The sequence below is a fragment of the Dipodomys spectabilis genome, unplaced genomic scaffold (assembly GCF_019054845.1).
Source record: "Dipodomys spectabilis isolate Male_0828 unplaced genomic scaffold, ASM1905484v1 ptg000095l, whole genome shotgun sequence".
Lineage (NCBI taxonomy): Eukaryota > Metazoa > Chordata > Mammalia > Rodentia > Heteromyidae > Dipodomys > Dipodomys spectabilis.
The window spans coordinates 18,272,961-18,289,359 of record NW_024870772.1 but is presented as its reverse complement, the minus strand read 5'-3'; the positions used below and the strand labels follow the sequence as shown (position 1 = coordinate 18,289,359).

General features: G+C 41.3%; 1 protein-coding gene across 2 annotated transcripts in view; it reads left to right on the top strand.

Moving 5' to 3' along the window:
• Positions 1-9,593, top strand: part of Vwa8 (von Willebrand factor A domain containing 8) — a 295,472-nt gene extending 285,879 nt beyond the window's left edge. For both annotated transcript variants that reach the window (XM_042685395.1, XM_042685396.1), the window contains 3 exons: positions 4,088-4,186; positions 5,146-5,384; positions 8,165-9,593. In XM_042685395.1, the coding sequence (XP_042541329.1) occupies positions 4,088-4,186; positions 5,146-5,384; positions 8,165-8,273 (447 nt within the window). In that variant the 3' untranslated portion in view covers positions 8,274-9,593. The remainder of the gene's footprint in view (positions 1-4,087; positions 4,187-5,145; positions 5,385-8,164) is intronic.
• The last annotated feature ends 6,806 nt before the right edge of the window (positions 9,594-16,399 follow it).

Sequence of the window (16,399 nt, the reverse complement as noted above, 5' to 3'; positions counted from 1 at the left end):
AACCCTGCAAGGGGGGGGGGATTCAGAAGAATGGGCAGGACTTTACCCCGCTCCCCTCCTCGATCCTTCCTAGGCAGCTGCTTTACCACATGGGTCACTCCTCCATCTTTTTTTGTGTCCGTTACTTTCTTAGATAAGGTCTCATTTTATGCCCAGTGCTTTCTTTTTAGAAAAGATGTCATCCTCACTTTTTTTAGTTGACTTACAGTTCCCTAGACAGGTGAGAACAAGGTATAGGTGTTTCTAAAATTAAGGAAAGCCAGCTTTCCCTTGTAGTTCTTGATACACCATTGACTTTCCATAGAAATGCCATAACTAGTCCCTTGTGGATAGGAGTGACCCTGAGAATCATCTTTACCAAACTCTCTTTTGCAGATATGAAAATCAAGATTCAAAGTAGTTAAGTGCTTACCCCAAGGTCACACAGGTAGACTGAAAAGCCAGGGCTTCCAACCCCACTTCTACACTCCTTAATTGTTTTCTCTGTATGTATTACAGTTGTTTTATTTCTATCCATTCTGTATTTTTTAACTGTAATTTAGAACTAAACATACTTTTTGTTTAAGATGGGGTCTCATGCAGCTCCAGCTTAGCCTCAGACTTATGATTCAGAAGTATCAACCTTCTGAATGTTGGATTACAGCAGTGAACTATTATTCCTGGCAACAAATATCCACTTACATTTCTATATTTTCCTGTTCTCAGCATCTCTCCATCCAAAAGCAGTATAATAGATTTTATTTTTCCTCCAAGATGTTTTGGTCAAGAAAGCTGGATAAGCCAGGCACCAGTGGCTCATGCTAATAATCCTAGCTACTCAGGAGGCCGAGATCTGAGGATCATGGTTCAAAGCCAGCCCAGGCAAAAAAGTCTGTAAGACTCTTACCTCCAATTAACCACCAGAAAACCAGAAGTGGCGGCTCAAGTGGTAGAGCACTGGCCTTGAGCTGAAGAGCTGAGGGATAGCGCCCAGGCCCAGAGTTCAAGCTCCACGACAAAGAAAGAAAGAAAGAAAGAAAGGAAGAAAGGAAGAAAGAAAGGAAGGAAGGGAGGAAGGAAGGAAGGAAGGGAGAGAGAGAGAGGGAGGGAGGGAAGGAGGGAGGGAAGGAAAAGAAAGGAAGGAAAAGAAAGCAAGGAAGGAAGGAAGGAAAAGAAAGCTGGGTAACTTCCAGAAGCCATGGAAAGGTATGACTCTCACAAACTGACACCTGCTGAGAAAATTCCTTCTGTCAAGAACTTAGTTTGGTGTCTATAATTATTCTTTTCCTAGTACCTCAGGAATGTTTCATAGGTTTAAAAATGGAGACTAATGATCCTGTCACTAGCTTAGGCTTTGAATAAAGTCATATGGCTACTTAAAGATAGGGTCAAAGATCATCTTCCTGAATCCATGCAAAGATAACAAAATTTCAAAATTGACTCAATTGTTAATGTAGAAATATTGGCCAGGCTAACCATTCAAAAAGCTTAAGTACAGATGGAGGGGTAATTGGGGCATTATCTTTGAAAGTAAATACATTGAATTTAGAGTCAGAACACATGAATTGGCATCCATGTGTGCCACTAACTCTATGACCTTAAGTAAAGTTTCCTCATTGTGAAGTGGAGGGATACCTGCACCAAAGTTTGTGGAGAATCAAAATGAGATCACATCTATGAAAACACTTTGTATACTGTGAAGAACTGTGCAGATGTCAAACATTGTAATCACTAAATGTATTGCCCTTTCCTTGAAATGTCCTTGGGATGTAGTAAAACTCAGGTTATCCTTAATTACCAGAGAGGCCAAGTGATTTATAAACAATGGATGTCCGAGGTCATGTAAGCCAGGATAGGAAAGAGCCTTGGAGAGGTTAAGTGACTTGCTCTAGATCAAAAAACTTGTTAATGTCAGAGCCATACCCAGCGTCTTTGACCTTTCAGAGCATTATTCATTTTATATTGACGTATATGACATGAAGAAAGGCTAGCCAGGTAGAACTATAGATTATTACCTAGCTAATACCCTTGGGTTCGATTGGCACTTCCCTTGACCTTTTAAGTTGCACACTTATCTTCAGATTCCTTGCTGCCTAATCAATAATGCCATTTTAGAATGGCATATTTAGGTTTTAGAACAGTTTGAGTTGATTTTTGTTAGCTAACTTGGTCTGACTACCATTGAGCACATGATCCTGCGGTAGAACAGCGTGTTTCAGCCTCCAGATGAGTTGTTAAAGTATGTAGACCACAGGCAAAAGGAAAGCTGTGTCTTGCTCCAACTTGATTGCAAAACTTTCTTGGAGAATTTGTGCAATAAATATGCACAGACTCTAAAAATGCAAAGATGAATCCGATCTGGACTGGCCTTCAAAGGGCTCACCACTTCCAAAGGAGCAGACATGCAAAGAAATGATTGTATTTCCTCATATGGCTGAGAGTGCTCTTTGTACAGTTACTGTTCAAAGGTAACTCATGGTAAGCTGGAAGTATTAGTGATGTTTATACATTTCATCCCCTAAAATCCCAAATGCTCCCCAAAGACTTTTGCCCCATGTGCACACCTCACTCTTCACAGATGCCCCAGTTGCCCAAGAGACCTCATCTCAACATTATGGAAGTTCTTTGAGGGGGAAAAAAGAACAGAGGAATTTGGGAGAGGACAAATTCAACAGTGAGAGGGAACCGCCTTCTTTCAAATACAGTTTAGCTGAAATTCTTCCAGATTCTCTAAAAGAACTATATCTGATTTCTAGCCCTTAGGCTTTTCTCAGTAAGACAAGACTTCCTGTGTGCACACAAAATAAAGAATTAATGGCACTTCTACAAAGCCCTGTTATCAGAGATTATGCTTAATGAGATTATGGGGAGCTTTAACTTTTGTAGGGTTTTTTTGTACTTTTCTGTAATTTCTGCAATGAATACATTTCAGTTTGGGGAAAAGAAGGAACTATCATGTATTTATTTTGTTGTGAACCAATCACTACAACCATAGTACCTTCTAATAATACCCATTAACGAACTCTTCGTATCTGTAGGTCAGAAGTCCAAGCAAGTTCCGTTAGGGTATCTGCTTAGGGTCTTATAAAGCTGACATCACACTGTCAGCTGTACTGAATTCTTATCTGGAGGCTCTAGTAAAGGACCTGCTTGCAAGCTCAACTTGGCTGAATTCTTTTCCTCATGATTATAGACAGAGATTCTTTGTTTCCCTTCCAGTCTCATCTGGGTGGGATTGTTCTCAGCCCCTTATCTATTACCCATGGGCCCCTCCATCTCAGTCAGAGATGCTTCCTCACATCAGATCCCCCTCACACCTCCAATCTGCCACCAACCAGAAAATTTTAAAGGCTTCTAAAAACCTTTTTGGGACTGGGGGCTAGTGGCTTATGCCTATAATCTTAGCTACTCAGGAGACTGAGATCTGAGGATCACAGTTTGAAGCCAGCCCCAGCAGGAAAGTCTGTGAGACTCATCTCAATTAAGCAGAAAAGAGGGGAGCTGTGGCTCCAGTGGTAGAGCACTAGCCTTGAGCAAAAAAGCTCAGGGGCAGTGCCCAGGCCCTGAGTTCAAGCCCCAGGACAGGTACACACACACACTATATCTGATTAGACCACCTAGATTATCTCCTTTTCAATTAACTCAAAGAAAAGCAAACTTAATAATATCTGAAAAATATGTGTTCAGTTAGCATAATCTGGATGATCCATTGGATTTACAAGTCCTGCCTAACCTTATGGGGAGAAGATCATAAAGAACATTGGCACTGGTGGTTGGAATCTTGAGGGCTACCTAGAATTCTGCCCATTATTCTGTTTGGAGAGATGGGAGTGTTAAGTGAGCCTCCTCTGAAAGTTATCAATGAAATTTAGGGGAGTCCCTTAATCCTCATCATATGCTGTAGAGCAGAGGTTGCAGAAGAAGGTAGATCAGAAATAAATAAGTTTAGAGTGTTTGCCTTTGTTGATAAACACACATCTGTTTCCATATCTTTATGACCAAATGCTGAGCAACTTCGGACAGTACAAGTCCAAGGAGTAGGCAATATATAAGCTCAATGATTATTCCCTATGTAACAGATTTCTAACTCTCTGACTCTTGCATGTAGTATGACATCGCTGGACATTCAGGAGATGGCTATAACATTGGCCTAGTGCCAATGAACAAAGTCCCCAAGGACAATAAGCAAAGACTAGAAATTCTGAAGGTAAGTATTCAATTAAGTCTATATTAGAAAACTCCTGTCGGATTAAAGACTGAAACATTCATTGAAGAAGCAATAGGTAGAAGAAAGAAAATGATTTTCTATTTCACATTCAACCATTAAACAGAGAAAATACCCATCGTGCCCCCAAATCCTTTTCTCTATCATATAACTTTTGCCCAAAGCTAGTGCTCTACCACTGGAGACACAGCACCAATTCCAGCTTTTTCTGTGATTAATTGGAGGTAAGAGTCTCACAGAGTTTCCTGCCTGGGCTGGCTTCAAACCATGATCCTCAGATCTCAGCCTCCTGAGTAGCTAGGATTACAGGTGTGAGCCACAGGCATCAGGCCCCTACCTATTTTTAGAGTCCTCGGTATTACATTGGAATAATAAATCTCAGTGTTGTACTATGATTCCATAACCTGCCTCTCTTCATATATCCTACATGTTCTTCTACATGCCTGAAGTAGAAAGAATGACTTTTTAGACTGTTTTCTAACTCCAATGTTTCTATTTCTTAGTATTTTCTAATGATAAGTTCAATTTAACCTTCTTAAATCTGCAATAGAAACATATATTGTGATTTCAAAACACATTTCTCCATTGTTACTAAGTTCATTGTTAAGTATTACAGAATAACTTTGTTTAGTGGAAATTCAACCCATTGCTTATTTTCCTCTTCCTCATATAATAGTTATCCTCCAGGGAATACCAGATTTTCTATTTTCCTACATTTTCTTACTTTAAATGGAAGCTTGCGTTTTGAAGCTAAGTGTCCATTGTGATAGTTTTGTAATATTTCCTGTTTCTAACAAAAGTTAAAAAGTTAGTGTGTACTATTGTCACTGTACTGTGCAAATCAAATAGTGATTCTGCATTCTTACTGTCAAAAAAATCATTATGTTTATGAATGGGAAGTTTCTCACCCATGGCATTTTTGTGCCGTCTCTTACCTCCAGACGATGCATGCTCACGCCCAGTTCTGCATGAGTGGGGACCACACGCTAGAAGGAACAGAACATGCTATCAAGGAAATTGTCAAAGAAGAAGCTGATGAGTACTTTGTCATAGTCTTGAGTGATGCAAATCTGTCACGATATGGAATACATCCAACCAAGTTTGCCCAAATCCTGACAAGTAACCCTCAAGTAAATGCTTTTGCTATTTTTATTGGATCTTTAGGCGATCAAGCAACCAGGTAAGTGCAGCCACAAGATACAGAAAAGAGAAAATGTGCAGTCAATGAGTTCTGTTGCATGCTGTGTCATGGGCTTAGCACCATGGAGTGAGGTGGGAAGGAAGAACAGAATCTAGAGACATTACCCTCAAGGAGCTTAAAGTCCAGTTGAGCAGATGTGATTCTCTATCCTATGTTTAGGTTAGCAATTATAATTTTAAGTGAAATGGCTTTTCAGTTTATATTTAAAGTGACAATGAAATAACTAGCAAGGGGGCTGGGAAGGTGGCTCAGTGGTAGAGCGCTTGCCTTGCATGCATGAGACCCTGGGTTCGATTCCTCAGCACCACATAAGCAAAAAGAAAAAAGCCGGAAGTGGCACTGTGGCTCAAGTGGTAGAGCACTAGCCTTGAGCTGAAGAGCTGAGGGACAGTGCCCAGGCCCAGAGTTCAGGCCCCACAACCGGACCCAAAAAAAAAAAAATTAACTAGCAAGCATATTTGTCTGCTAATAAGTTAGACAATATTTTGTATATTTGATACTATAATTATATCAAAGTCTCAAGCTCATTTTAATCAGTTTGTGTTCAAATCATGTTCAAAATAGTAAGCATCAGGCCTAGGAAGGTGGCTCAATGATAGAGCGCTTGCCTTGCATGCATGAGGCCCTGGATTCAATTCCTCAGCACCACACAAGCAACAAAAGCTGGAAATGGCGCTGTGGCTCAAATGGTAGAGCTCTAGCCTTGAGCTGAAGAGCTGAGGGACAGCACCCAGGCCCAGAGTTCAGGCCCCATGACCACCAAAAACAAAAAAAATAGTAAGCATCCACTATTTTACTAGCATGAGAATTTGTATGTATGTGTTTAGATGTATTATATGCAGATCTACACATGCAGACTTACATACATACATACATACATAGGCATGCATTCATGTTTATATATACAGGCATGTATGTATATGTCCATAAACTTATCCCTTCAATAAATGATAGACATATATATATGTGTGTGTGTATATATATATATATATCCATTATAGGGGAGACAGATAGATGGTATGCTAGAAAAATTTATGGTCAAACAGTAAATACCACTGGGAATGATCTGACAGGAGAGATCTGGAAGCACTTTCATAACTTAACATCTTAACATTTATCTTTTTGAATTATAAACTGAAAGGGGTTGTGTTTTTTCTCTGCTTAAACTACTTATAACAAGCAGAAAACACATCTCAAAAAAATTGTTTTTAAAAAAGAATTTTTTAAAAGTCCCTAATGAGCACACCAAGGGCCTGTGTTTGGTTCAGCACCTCTTTTCCCTGCATACCTTTTTCTATTCCCTTACCTTACTTGTAAAATAAAGTTGAGGACAGACATAATTTTATATAATCTTGTCACTGTGTTGCAACAGACTTTGCATTTGTCTTACTTTTATGTGTTAACATTTTGTACCTTCTAGAACTTCCTTGTCCTTCTCTACCCAGACTTTCTTCTGCTCTATCCCAGTATTGGGCAGGCAGAAAACTCAACAAATACTAATTTTACTGAAATGGCTATTTTGTCCTTCTAGTGAACAGATCCTGTTAGAATACTTAAGAAAGGACAATAATACCCTTGTGGTTTCCTAGGGAAATGGTCCAACATCTACTGGCAAAAGATATGTTGCAGAATTAGCTGGTGTACTGAGCATGCCAAATCTATGATACTACACAGAATGGCTGACTTTTATTAAATGTCATTCCCAAACCAAACTTTGCTGGCACAATGAAAGCAGGCCTTCTTTTGAATACAACTGTGTCTTACAGTTTTAGTCCTTTCAAAAATGCCTTTGGAGGTGGGCACTGGTGGGGCATGCCTGTAATCCTAGTTACTCAAGAAGGTGAGATCTAAGGATCACAGTTTGAAATCAGCTGGGACAGGAAAGTCCATGATACTCAGATTTCCAATTAACCACACACACACACACACACACACACACACACACACACACACACACACACACACACACACACACACACACACACACACACACACACACACACACACACACACACACACACACACACACACACACACACACAAAATGCTGGAAATGAAACTGTGTCAAGTGATAGAGCGCTGGGCTACCAGGGACAGTGTCCAAGCCAAGTGCAAGCCCTGGGTCCAGAATTTACCAAAAAAAAAAAAAAAACTCTTTAGTTCCAAATGATAAACTGGTATTTTAAAAAACTGCCATAAGTCCATACCTCAGTATCATCAAAACAGCAGTTGGATAAGCCAGATTGCATTTTTTATGATGGGAGGAAGGAAGGAAGGAAGGAAAAGAATAGGTTAAGGTAAAAAAGGGAGAGAAAAGAGAACCACTGGATTTGTCTGGGCAACATTTTTGTTGTTAAGGAAGGAAAAGCATTGGAACTAGTATAGTACGAGGCCAATGCATTTTGCCAGGTAAGCTAATGCCAGATGGGTCCCTAGGGCTCTGTTCTAAAAATCTACCAAGAGACTATGAAGTACCAGGAAATGGAAGTCATGAAAGGAAGAACTTTTTTCCCCTTTTCAAATTCAGATTTTTCTCACTGAAAAGACCTTTCTTTGGGATCACTGCAGCTCTCTCCCTGTTGCCCTTCCAGGCCTTTCATTGCTTAGTGACAGCCAATTAAATTGCAGGCAAGGTAGTAGAAAGTGTAAAAACTTCCTTTCCTCAGAACCCATTTAGATGCCCTGGTTTTTCCAGGGCCGGAGGTGGAGGGAAGTGCTGATTTGTAATGGTAATTCTCTTTCCCTTGCTCTCCTGGCAGGCTTCAGAGAACTCTACCAGCTGGCCGCTCTTTCATTGCCATGGATACCAAGGACATCCCTCAGATTTTACAACAGATCTTCACCTCTACCATGTTGTCCAGTGTTTAAGAAACACCCTTTGCTCCCCTAATTGACCCCAGGACTTGAAACTGATGGGGGCTGAAGAGCATTCAAAAGAGAAGACATCTCCAAGGCAGACTCTGTCTGGATACAGTATCTGGATAAAGCTGGCATTCCCGGGTCTTCCTACACTTGCTCCATAATCAGAACTCAGAGAAACATCCAAAAGGAGTTTTGTGAATGGAAATCTACAACCACTGATGGTTTCCAAGTCCTCAGAGGAAGCAAGGTGACCTGCATTTATAAAAGGTCAGGCTAAAGGAAGATGGTATAAGAATGACAGGGCTTGGTCAGTTTCCAAAATCTGGAAGAATATCTTGTTTTTGCCTTAATGCATTATTTGTTGCCTAAGATAAGAAAGCAATCCAGGCACACCAAGCCTTGGAGGCCACTTTTGGACACTAAGGAACATATGCACACACTCTACCCAGCATGCTCCAGTCTACAGTTATTTTTTATTTTCTCCCCCTCTGTATTGCCTAGGAAACAATGAGGTTACAGTATTTACTCCACTGAAAAGTCCTTCCAGCAGCAGTATTTTACAAAAGGTTGGATTTTCTCAATAATTCAGTTTCTTGACCAAAGCCAAAAAGAATCAGATGTTTAGAGTACTTGCTTTCCCATGTGACTTTTAAGAGGCTTATCACGTAGTAAAAAGCAAACATGGAGTGGAAGAGTAGAGACAACTTACCTCGGCTCTCCTAGTTCCTGCCCTGCCAGCACTTCTCAAAACTTACACAGAATTACACTTTGGTGTCCAAAAATAGGGCTCAACATAGCAAATGTTAGTAAGAGAAATTATTTTTGAGATCATTCATATAAAAATTACTTAACACGAAGTAAAAGAATCTGAATCAACTGGAGATTGAAGATTTCTTAGCTGTAAACAAATTTAAAAAACTCTTTTTCAAGCCCAATCCTTTTTTTCTCTGTGAGTATACCTCATTCCCTCCCCCTTGGACTGACTTTCATCAGTGGGCAAGATCATCACATCTCTAAAATCAAAAGCTGCAGCAAAACTTAGTCTCTCTCCCAACCATAGGATGAAATCATCTTCACCATTGCTGGCAAAGTCAAAAATGCTGTGGGCACCACTGCAGGTATACTTTTTATTGTGAGTCAGAAAAACTAATCTTGCTAATAATGTGAATGTATTCATCCATGTACATTGAAATTGAATGGGTCCATAATTTTATTTTAATTAACTCTAGGACAAAAGAAAACGTTCATTTGTTCTACTACCACATCTCCCTCTCAATTATCAAAGAAATAAAAGTAATAAAACTTCAATATGGTATTCTTACCCAATGAATTTGCATACTTTGTCTTGTTTTTCTAGCTACACATTTTTGTTTGCTCTGTGTATTGAATCACCCAATGATGCAAATTATTTCAAGCCATTTAGTGCCTTTAAAAATGTTATTGCATCATTAATAAGAGCTTGAATTTACTGATCATTTATTCTGCATCTGTAATATGCTAAAAGAGCTCATATATTATTACATTCGGTTTTCACAACAATGTTTGTTAGAAAGGTTGTTTTATTTTTAACCTTACATTACAGATAAAGTGAGGCTCAGAGAACTTGCCACTTTCCAGGATTCCTGTTAAAATTTGACTAAGCATTATACTATTAACATTCTTACTTCCATTTTAAATGAAGACACAGGGGCTTAGAGGAGCACAGGAAAATCAGTCCCCCACTAACCGGCAAGCAGAGACAGGCTGATGGCTGAGGACTCCTCTCACCCACTCTTCCCACATCCCAAGCTGCTCCCTGCACACCTACATGTTGCCCTCTGAAGGCTTTGTTCTTGTTTCTTCCAGGTTAATTACTTTTCCTGTACCCTGTCCACATATCATGGGGCCTCTTCCTCTCTCTTGTCCTGAGCAGCTGTATCTGCACACATTCAGGCACTCAGAGCTGTGGGGACCAGGACATGAGACACTGCATGAGACACGGGAGTGAACTGAGAAAATGCCCATCCTACTGGCAGCTAAGCTCCAAAGGGCACCCTTTGCGAGTGGGCTGCTGACCTGAAAGCCTTTAGAACCAAATTCAAAAAGGATTCGAAAAACAGGCTTCTAGAAAATCCTCCTGATGCATAACTACCTGAGGACACAAAAACTTTTTTTTTTTAAGGAAAGAATGTTCTCAAGTAATTTAATTTCCCTTTCTCAACTAGCCAGACATCCTTTTGATACACACATACACTATCGTGGCTTTTGTCATTTGTAAAAGAGAAGGGTGATGATGGAAGAGGGGAAAGGGAGAAGATGGTTTCTTCTTATGTCTTGCAGTACCGAAGGAATGTATGCATTTATTATTAAATACACATATTATAGACCACCCTAGGCTGTTCCCAAGCCCCTCTGAGGACCAGCATGTTATAATAAATACATTGATTGTGTGCCTGGGGGGAAGGGAGATGAAAGACACATGAACCCCATCTCTGTAATGAGCACATGTAACACTGAGAAGGTTCATTGTTTCCCCCTGAGCAGTCAGGAGGAGTGAAAGCTGTAAGCAGCCACAGATTACGATGTGTGTTCCCCTGGAATCCTTTCTGTGCCCCAACAAGATGACCTCATCCCAGATGGGGTGGCTGGAACAAACCACAAGAAGTGGGTCAGAGTGGGAGGATTTGAAGGGAACCCATCAGATGTTTGGAATGAATCATTTAATTCTTTATACTACCCCCTTTCTCGTGAACCTTCAGAGGAGGAGAAATCCATCAATGCCAGCACGATTTTCTCTAAACAAACTCTAGGGCTTTGAACGCCATTTAGAAGTGGTTTTCTAAGCACACTGTGGTCAGAGTTCCTAAAAGGCCAGCTTGCAGGCTTTACCCCCCCGCAGCTCCCCGTGCACCTGGCTCCTTCCTGTGCCTGTCAGATCAGCCAAAATGAAATTCCTCATCACGCACAGAAGAGACCGGGGATGAGGGAAATAGTAGTCAACAGTTGCTTGTTTGTCAAATTTCTATTTGTCTCTAATCATCACAATTATAGAAGACATTCCACAAATTCTCAACTAGCCTCTCCTGCCTGGACAGCTTTATTCAAAACCTGCATCTTTGGAATTGCTAGATGTCTGCTTGTCCTTGGTAACCTTTGCATAACTTTTTTATCTTCTTAAGAAATGAAACATCCTTTTTTTTTTTTTTTTTTTTTTTTGGTGCTAAGGTTTGAACTCACTGTCTCTTATTTGCTAAGCTGGAGCTCTATCACTTGAGCCATTTTTGCTCATTGGTTATTTTTTTTGTTTTTTTGTCAGTCATGGGGCTTGAACTCTGGGCCTGGGCACTGTCCCTGAGCTCTTTAGCTCAAGGCAAGCACTCTGCCACTTGAGCCACAGAACCACTTCCAGTTTTCTGGCAAGTTAGTGGAGCTAAGAGTCTCACAGACTTTCTTGCTCAGGCTGGCTTTGAACCTCAATCCTCAGATTCAGCCTCCTGAGTAGCTAGGATTACAGGTGTGAGCTACCAGTCCCCGGCTGAAACATCCAATCTTTTTAAACATAGATTTCCTACCACTCACCGTACTGCCCACATCATATGGGGATCTGAACTGGCTAGACTGCCCTTCTACCTCTTGAGCCACACCTGTTTATTTGATGATTAGTTTTAAGATAGAATCCACCCAGAATGGCCCAAACCACAAACCTTCCACTTTCAGCCCATAGTTAGGATTATAGATATGAGCCCCTGGCACTTATACATACATAGCCTTAAAGAAAAATACTTAGATGAGCCAAGTACCTAGATCTCCTGTATCTGCAATTTCAGCTACTCAGGAGGCTGAGATTCTGAGGATCAATGCTGAAAGCCAGCCTTAGCAGACAAATCTTCGACGTGTGTGTGTGTGTGTGTGTGTGTGTGTGTGTGTGTGTGTGTGTGTGTGTTTGCTGCTGGTCCTGGGACTTGAACTCTGAGCCTGGTTACTGTCCCTAAGCTTTCATACTCAAGTCTATTTTTTTTTACCTCTTGAGCCAGCCAGCTCCACTTCTGAGACCTTTATATTTAGCCAGCGAAAGTCCAGAAAGAGGAAGCAAGGCTCAAGTGGTAGAATGCCAGCAAGTTCAAACCCCAGTACCACACAAAAATAAATAAAATTTAAGCTTTAGAAGAAAAATTCAATTTCTTCTCAAGGTTGTATCATAAGTTCTACATTGCCTTTAATTTTTTCCCCTCTTAAGGTTAGCTGTGGAAAAACTACTACCCATAATGGAATGTTTTCCCTCTTACAGTGAAGAGAACTGACAGACTCTAGCATTAGCCTGTAGAAAGTTCTAGACCTTACTCAGCTATTAACTACCTGTGTGTACTTGAGCTAGTCATTTCTGAGTCTCAATTAAGTTAAATCTATGACTTAATATGGCTGGAGAAAGAAATTCTTAATGCTGAAGTCTTGCACCCAGTATCATTTATAAGGGAACTGAGTTTGTGTCTCTTGAAACTCCTAAGACCCCTGGGTCTTAGCTTTTCATTTCTTTTTTTGAAACTGGGTCTTGCTTTGTAGAGTTGGCTGGCCTGGATCATCCAACCCTCTGCCTCCAGAGTGCTGGTGTAGTCTACAACACTATCCTGACTCAGTGTGACTTTCGTGTCCAGAGCCCCACACACATGTAGCCCCAATCTCGGGCCTCAGAGGACTAGCTATATAACAAGTGTTACTGGCCAAAGATGTATCCTAAAAGCTACAGAAACATCTTTAGAATTAGACAAAAGAAGCTTTCCCTCAACAGCTACACAGATATTTTATAAGATTGTTGTTTGATGTGTCATAATTTACTCCCTTCAAATAAAATTCTCTATCTGCTGAGCTGCACAGTGAGATGCAAAAAGGATCAGGAATTGGAAAACTACTGTGGGCCAAGAGCTGACCTTTGTACCGGAGGTAAACAATACTCTGTGTGTGTGTGTGTGTGTGTGTGTGTGTGTGTGTGTGTGTGTCTGTGTGTGTGTGTGTGTGTGTCTGTGTGTGTGTGTGTGTGTGTCTGTGTGTGTGTGTGAAAATGCTTGCCAAGTAAGCCTCCAGTTGAGAATGATCTGACACTCTGGAGCCAGAGCGCTATCTGGGCTCTCACCTTCAAACAGAGACCGCATGTGTTCTTGCTTGGCTGAGCACGTTGGCATTGGAATGCCAGAGTTGCATAATTTTAAATTTGAGTAGTGCTTGTGGTATTTGGCCACTCAGAGCAAAGTAGAACACTCTTTTAAAGTGGTTTGAATCCAGAGGGTGGCAAGAATGGCATGTCCTGCTCTAAGAAATCTCATGAAGGAGACACGAGCCATCTGGTATGGTCCTCTCTCCCTTACTCCAGATGCCACGCACCTTGAGTCTCCTGTGTCAACCAGCCATTTCCCTGAAGGAACAGAGTGTGTCCCTAAACCCAGATTCCAGAGATGTGGATGCAACTGAGAAGAGTTACGAATGTAAGGACTTATTCAATTTAAGCAGGACACTGAATCATTGGTGACAGTAACTTCAGTTGGCTAGAGAAAGGAAGGAACATTTCTGAATATCCTAAAGCAGACTTCCTCCTAATGGAGGCCCAAATATGACAAAATACCTGAACTTGAACCTGTCAGTAATCCATCTCACAGCATCATGGCTGTACATGAAATCCTACTTATTGAAACTCAAAGAAAAATAAGTATATTTACTCAGCATATTAAAGTTGAATTTTTCACATGCAGTATATTTATATTGATAAATCCTGATGTGAATGACGCCAACCACTTCTTCATCCCAGCAATAACTAAATCTTCTATTGTGGAGTCTCCAGTCTCACAAAGTTAGTTGGTCCATATATAAAAGTTTTATGACCAACTAGGTGCTAGTGGCTCATGCCTGTTATTCTAGCCATTCAGGAGGTAAAGATCTGAGGATTGCAGTTCAAAGCCAGCCAGTGCAGGAAAGTCCATAACAATCTTACCTCCAATTAACCAGTAAAAAGCTGGAAGTAAAGGTATGGTTCAAGTGATAGAGCATTAGCTTTGAGCAGAAAAGGTCATGGACAGTGCCTAGGCCCTGAGTTCAGGCCCCAAGACAGACATAGTTTATGATTCACATGAAATTCAGCCCTGAATGGGTTAGGAGCAATGGGTGACAATATTGTCAGACATCTTGTATTCATATACAGTTTTGTAGACTGGGAACTTATTTGTGCAACTACTTAAAGATTATATAGAGAGAGATGTATCTCTCTCATATATATATATATATGAGACAGACAGACAGACAGATTCGGTCCTGAAAATACTGAGCTAGTTAAGAGTACTTCTGCCCAGGACTGGTAGAAATTACACCACCAACCTGGACCAGCAGCCTGCCAGCAGTAGCCTCACCACCTGAGGATGGTTCTAACAGAGCTCAAGGTTACTGGGCCACAGGGACCGGTGCAGGTTCCAGGGAGTTTTGCACAGACACAAAAGAGCAAGCCAGGTGCCGATTGCTCACTCTCATGATCCTAGCTACTAGGGAAGCTGAGGTCTGAGGATTGCAATTCAAAGCCAGCCCAAACAGGAAAATCGACAATGTTCTTATCTTCACTTAACAAGCAAGCATGTTTGGACAAGAGGGACTAGTGGATAGGCACAGGAGTTGAATAATAAACTTACTTATGGTGCAGTGGACAAAGTACGGGTCTAGATTTGAAAAGCTACCTTCAGAACTCCATTGCTTTTGAACAACTATTTTCAGGGCTGATGAAATATGCATGTGCATACATTGAGGCTCAAGTACGAAAGTCCGATATTAAATGTAGATGTCAGAACTAAAGAATCTCTTCTGAATCTCTGACCTTTGGTAAAGATACCGCAGCAGAGGCACAGAACTAAAGCGGCTTCACAAACGGCCTGAAAGCAGACATTCAGTCAGTTGGCTGGAGTTCAACCCCACACAGCTGGCCTGGCTCCTCGCCCCCTACATCTGAAGTCTGTCCTCCCAGTGGTGTTTCTCTGCAAGAGGGCCAGCTCTTTCCTAATACGAGTTGCCCTGTGCGGCTGTCCATCATGCACTTCTTGATTTAAACTCTTGTTCACATGCTTTCCTCTGTATGCCAGCTGAGATGGATTTGAGTTCCTCAGACACGGGCTGTGGGTGGAGTGAGGAAGCAGAGGGCACTGGTGCAGTACCTAGCCACTTGGGCCATCCAGCAAGCAGTTAGGTCTAGGTCTGGGATACAACATGGCAGGGAAACTGGACTCGTGGTGGAGGCATTCTTTTCTTTCCCTCACTCCCCCCAATGGATTGAAGTTTTGTGGGGGTTTTTGTAGTTGATTCTTTATTGTTATTATATAGGTGTTGTACAGAGGGTGCTGTTTTGTAAGTCAGGTAATGAGTACATTTCTTTCTGGACAATGTCACCCCTTCACACACACACCCCTCCCAGTTTTTCCCTCCCATTTCCACCCACAAGTTGTATGGTAAATACCATTGCTGCATTTGTTCTCCCTTTGTTCCCCATTTCTATACCCCCCTTGCCTTCCCAAAAACAGATACACAAACAAGACAAAAAGAAAAAAATGAAAGCAGCAACTCCATTTTCTGGAGTTCATTTAGAGAAAAATTATTTTATATGATCAGATGCACATAGGCATTGCACCTTTGAGTTAGAGGGGGGCATTCTTGCCTAGCTACATTTTATACCTCCTGGTACTCCCAAGAACTTCCACTGAAGGCTGTGTCAAGTGTTGGTGGGCAAGGTCTGGGTTCTCCTGTACCTAGCTTTCTTTCTTTTCTTTTCTTTTTTTGCCAGTCCTGGGGTTTGAACTCAGGGCCTGGGCACTGTCCCCGAGCCTCTTTTGCTCAAGGCTAACACTCTACCACTTAAGCCACAGTGCCTCTTCTGGCTTTTTCTACTTATGTGGTACTGAGGAGTCAAACCCAGGGCTTCATGCATGCTAGGCAAGCACTTCTACCATTGAGCCACATTCCCAATCTGTGCCCAGCTTTTTTTGATATGCAATTTTCGTACGTATTTTTGACATTCATCATGTAGAAGCTCTCTGCCATTCCGATCATATTCTAGAGACTGAGGCATAGCACGTGTGAGGGAGTAGATTTCCTGGACTTCTGTTCAAGAGAAGGACATGGCCTTTTTTTTG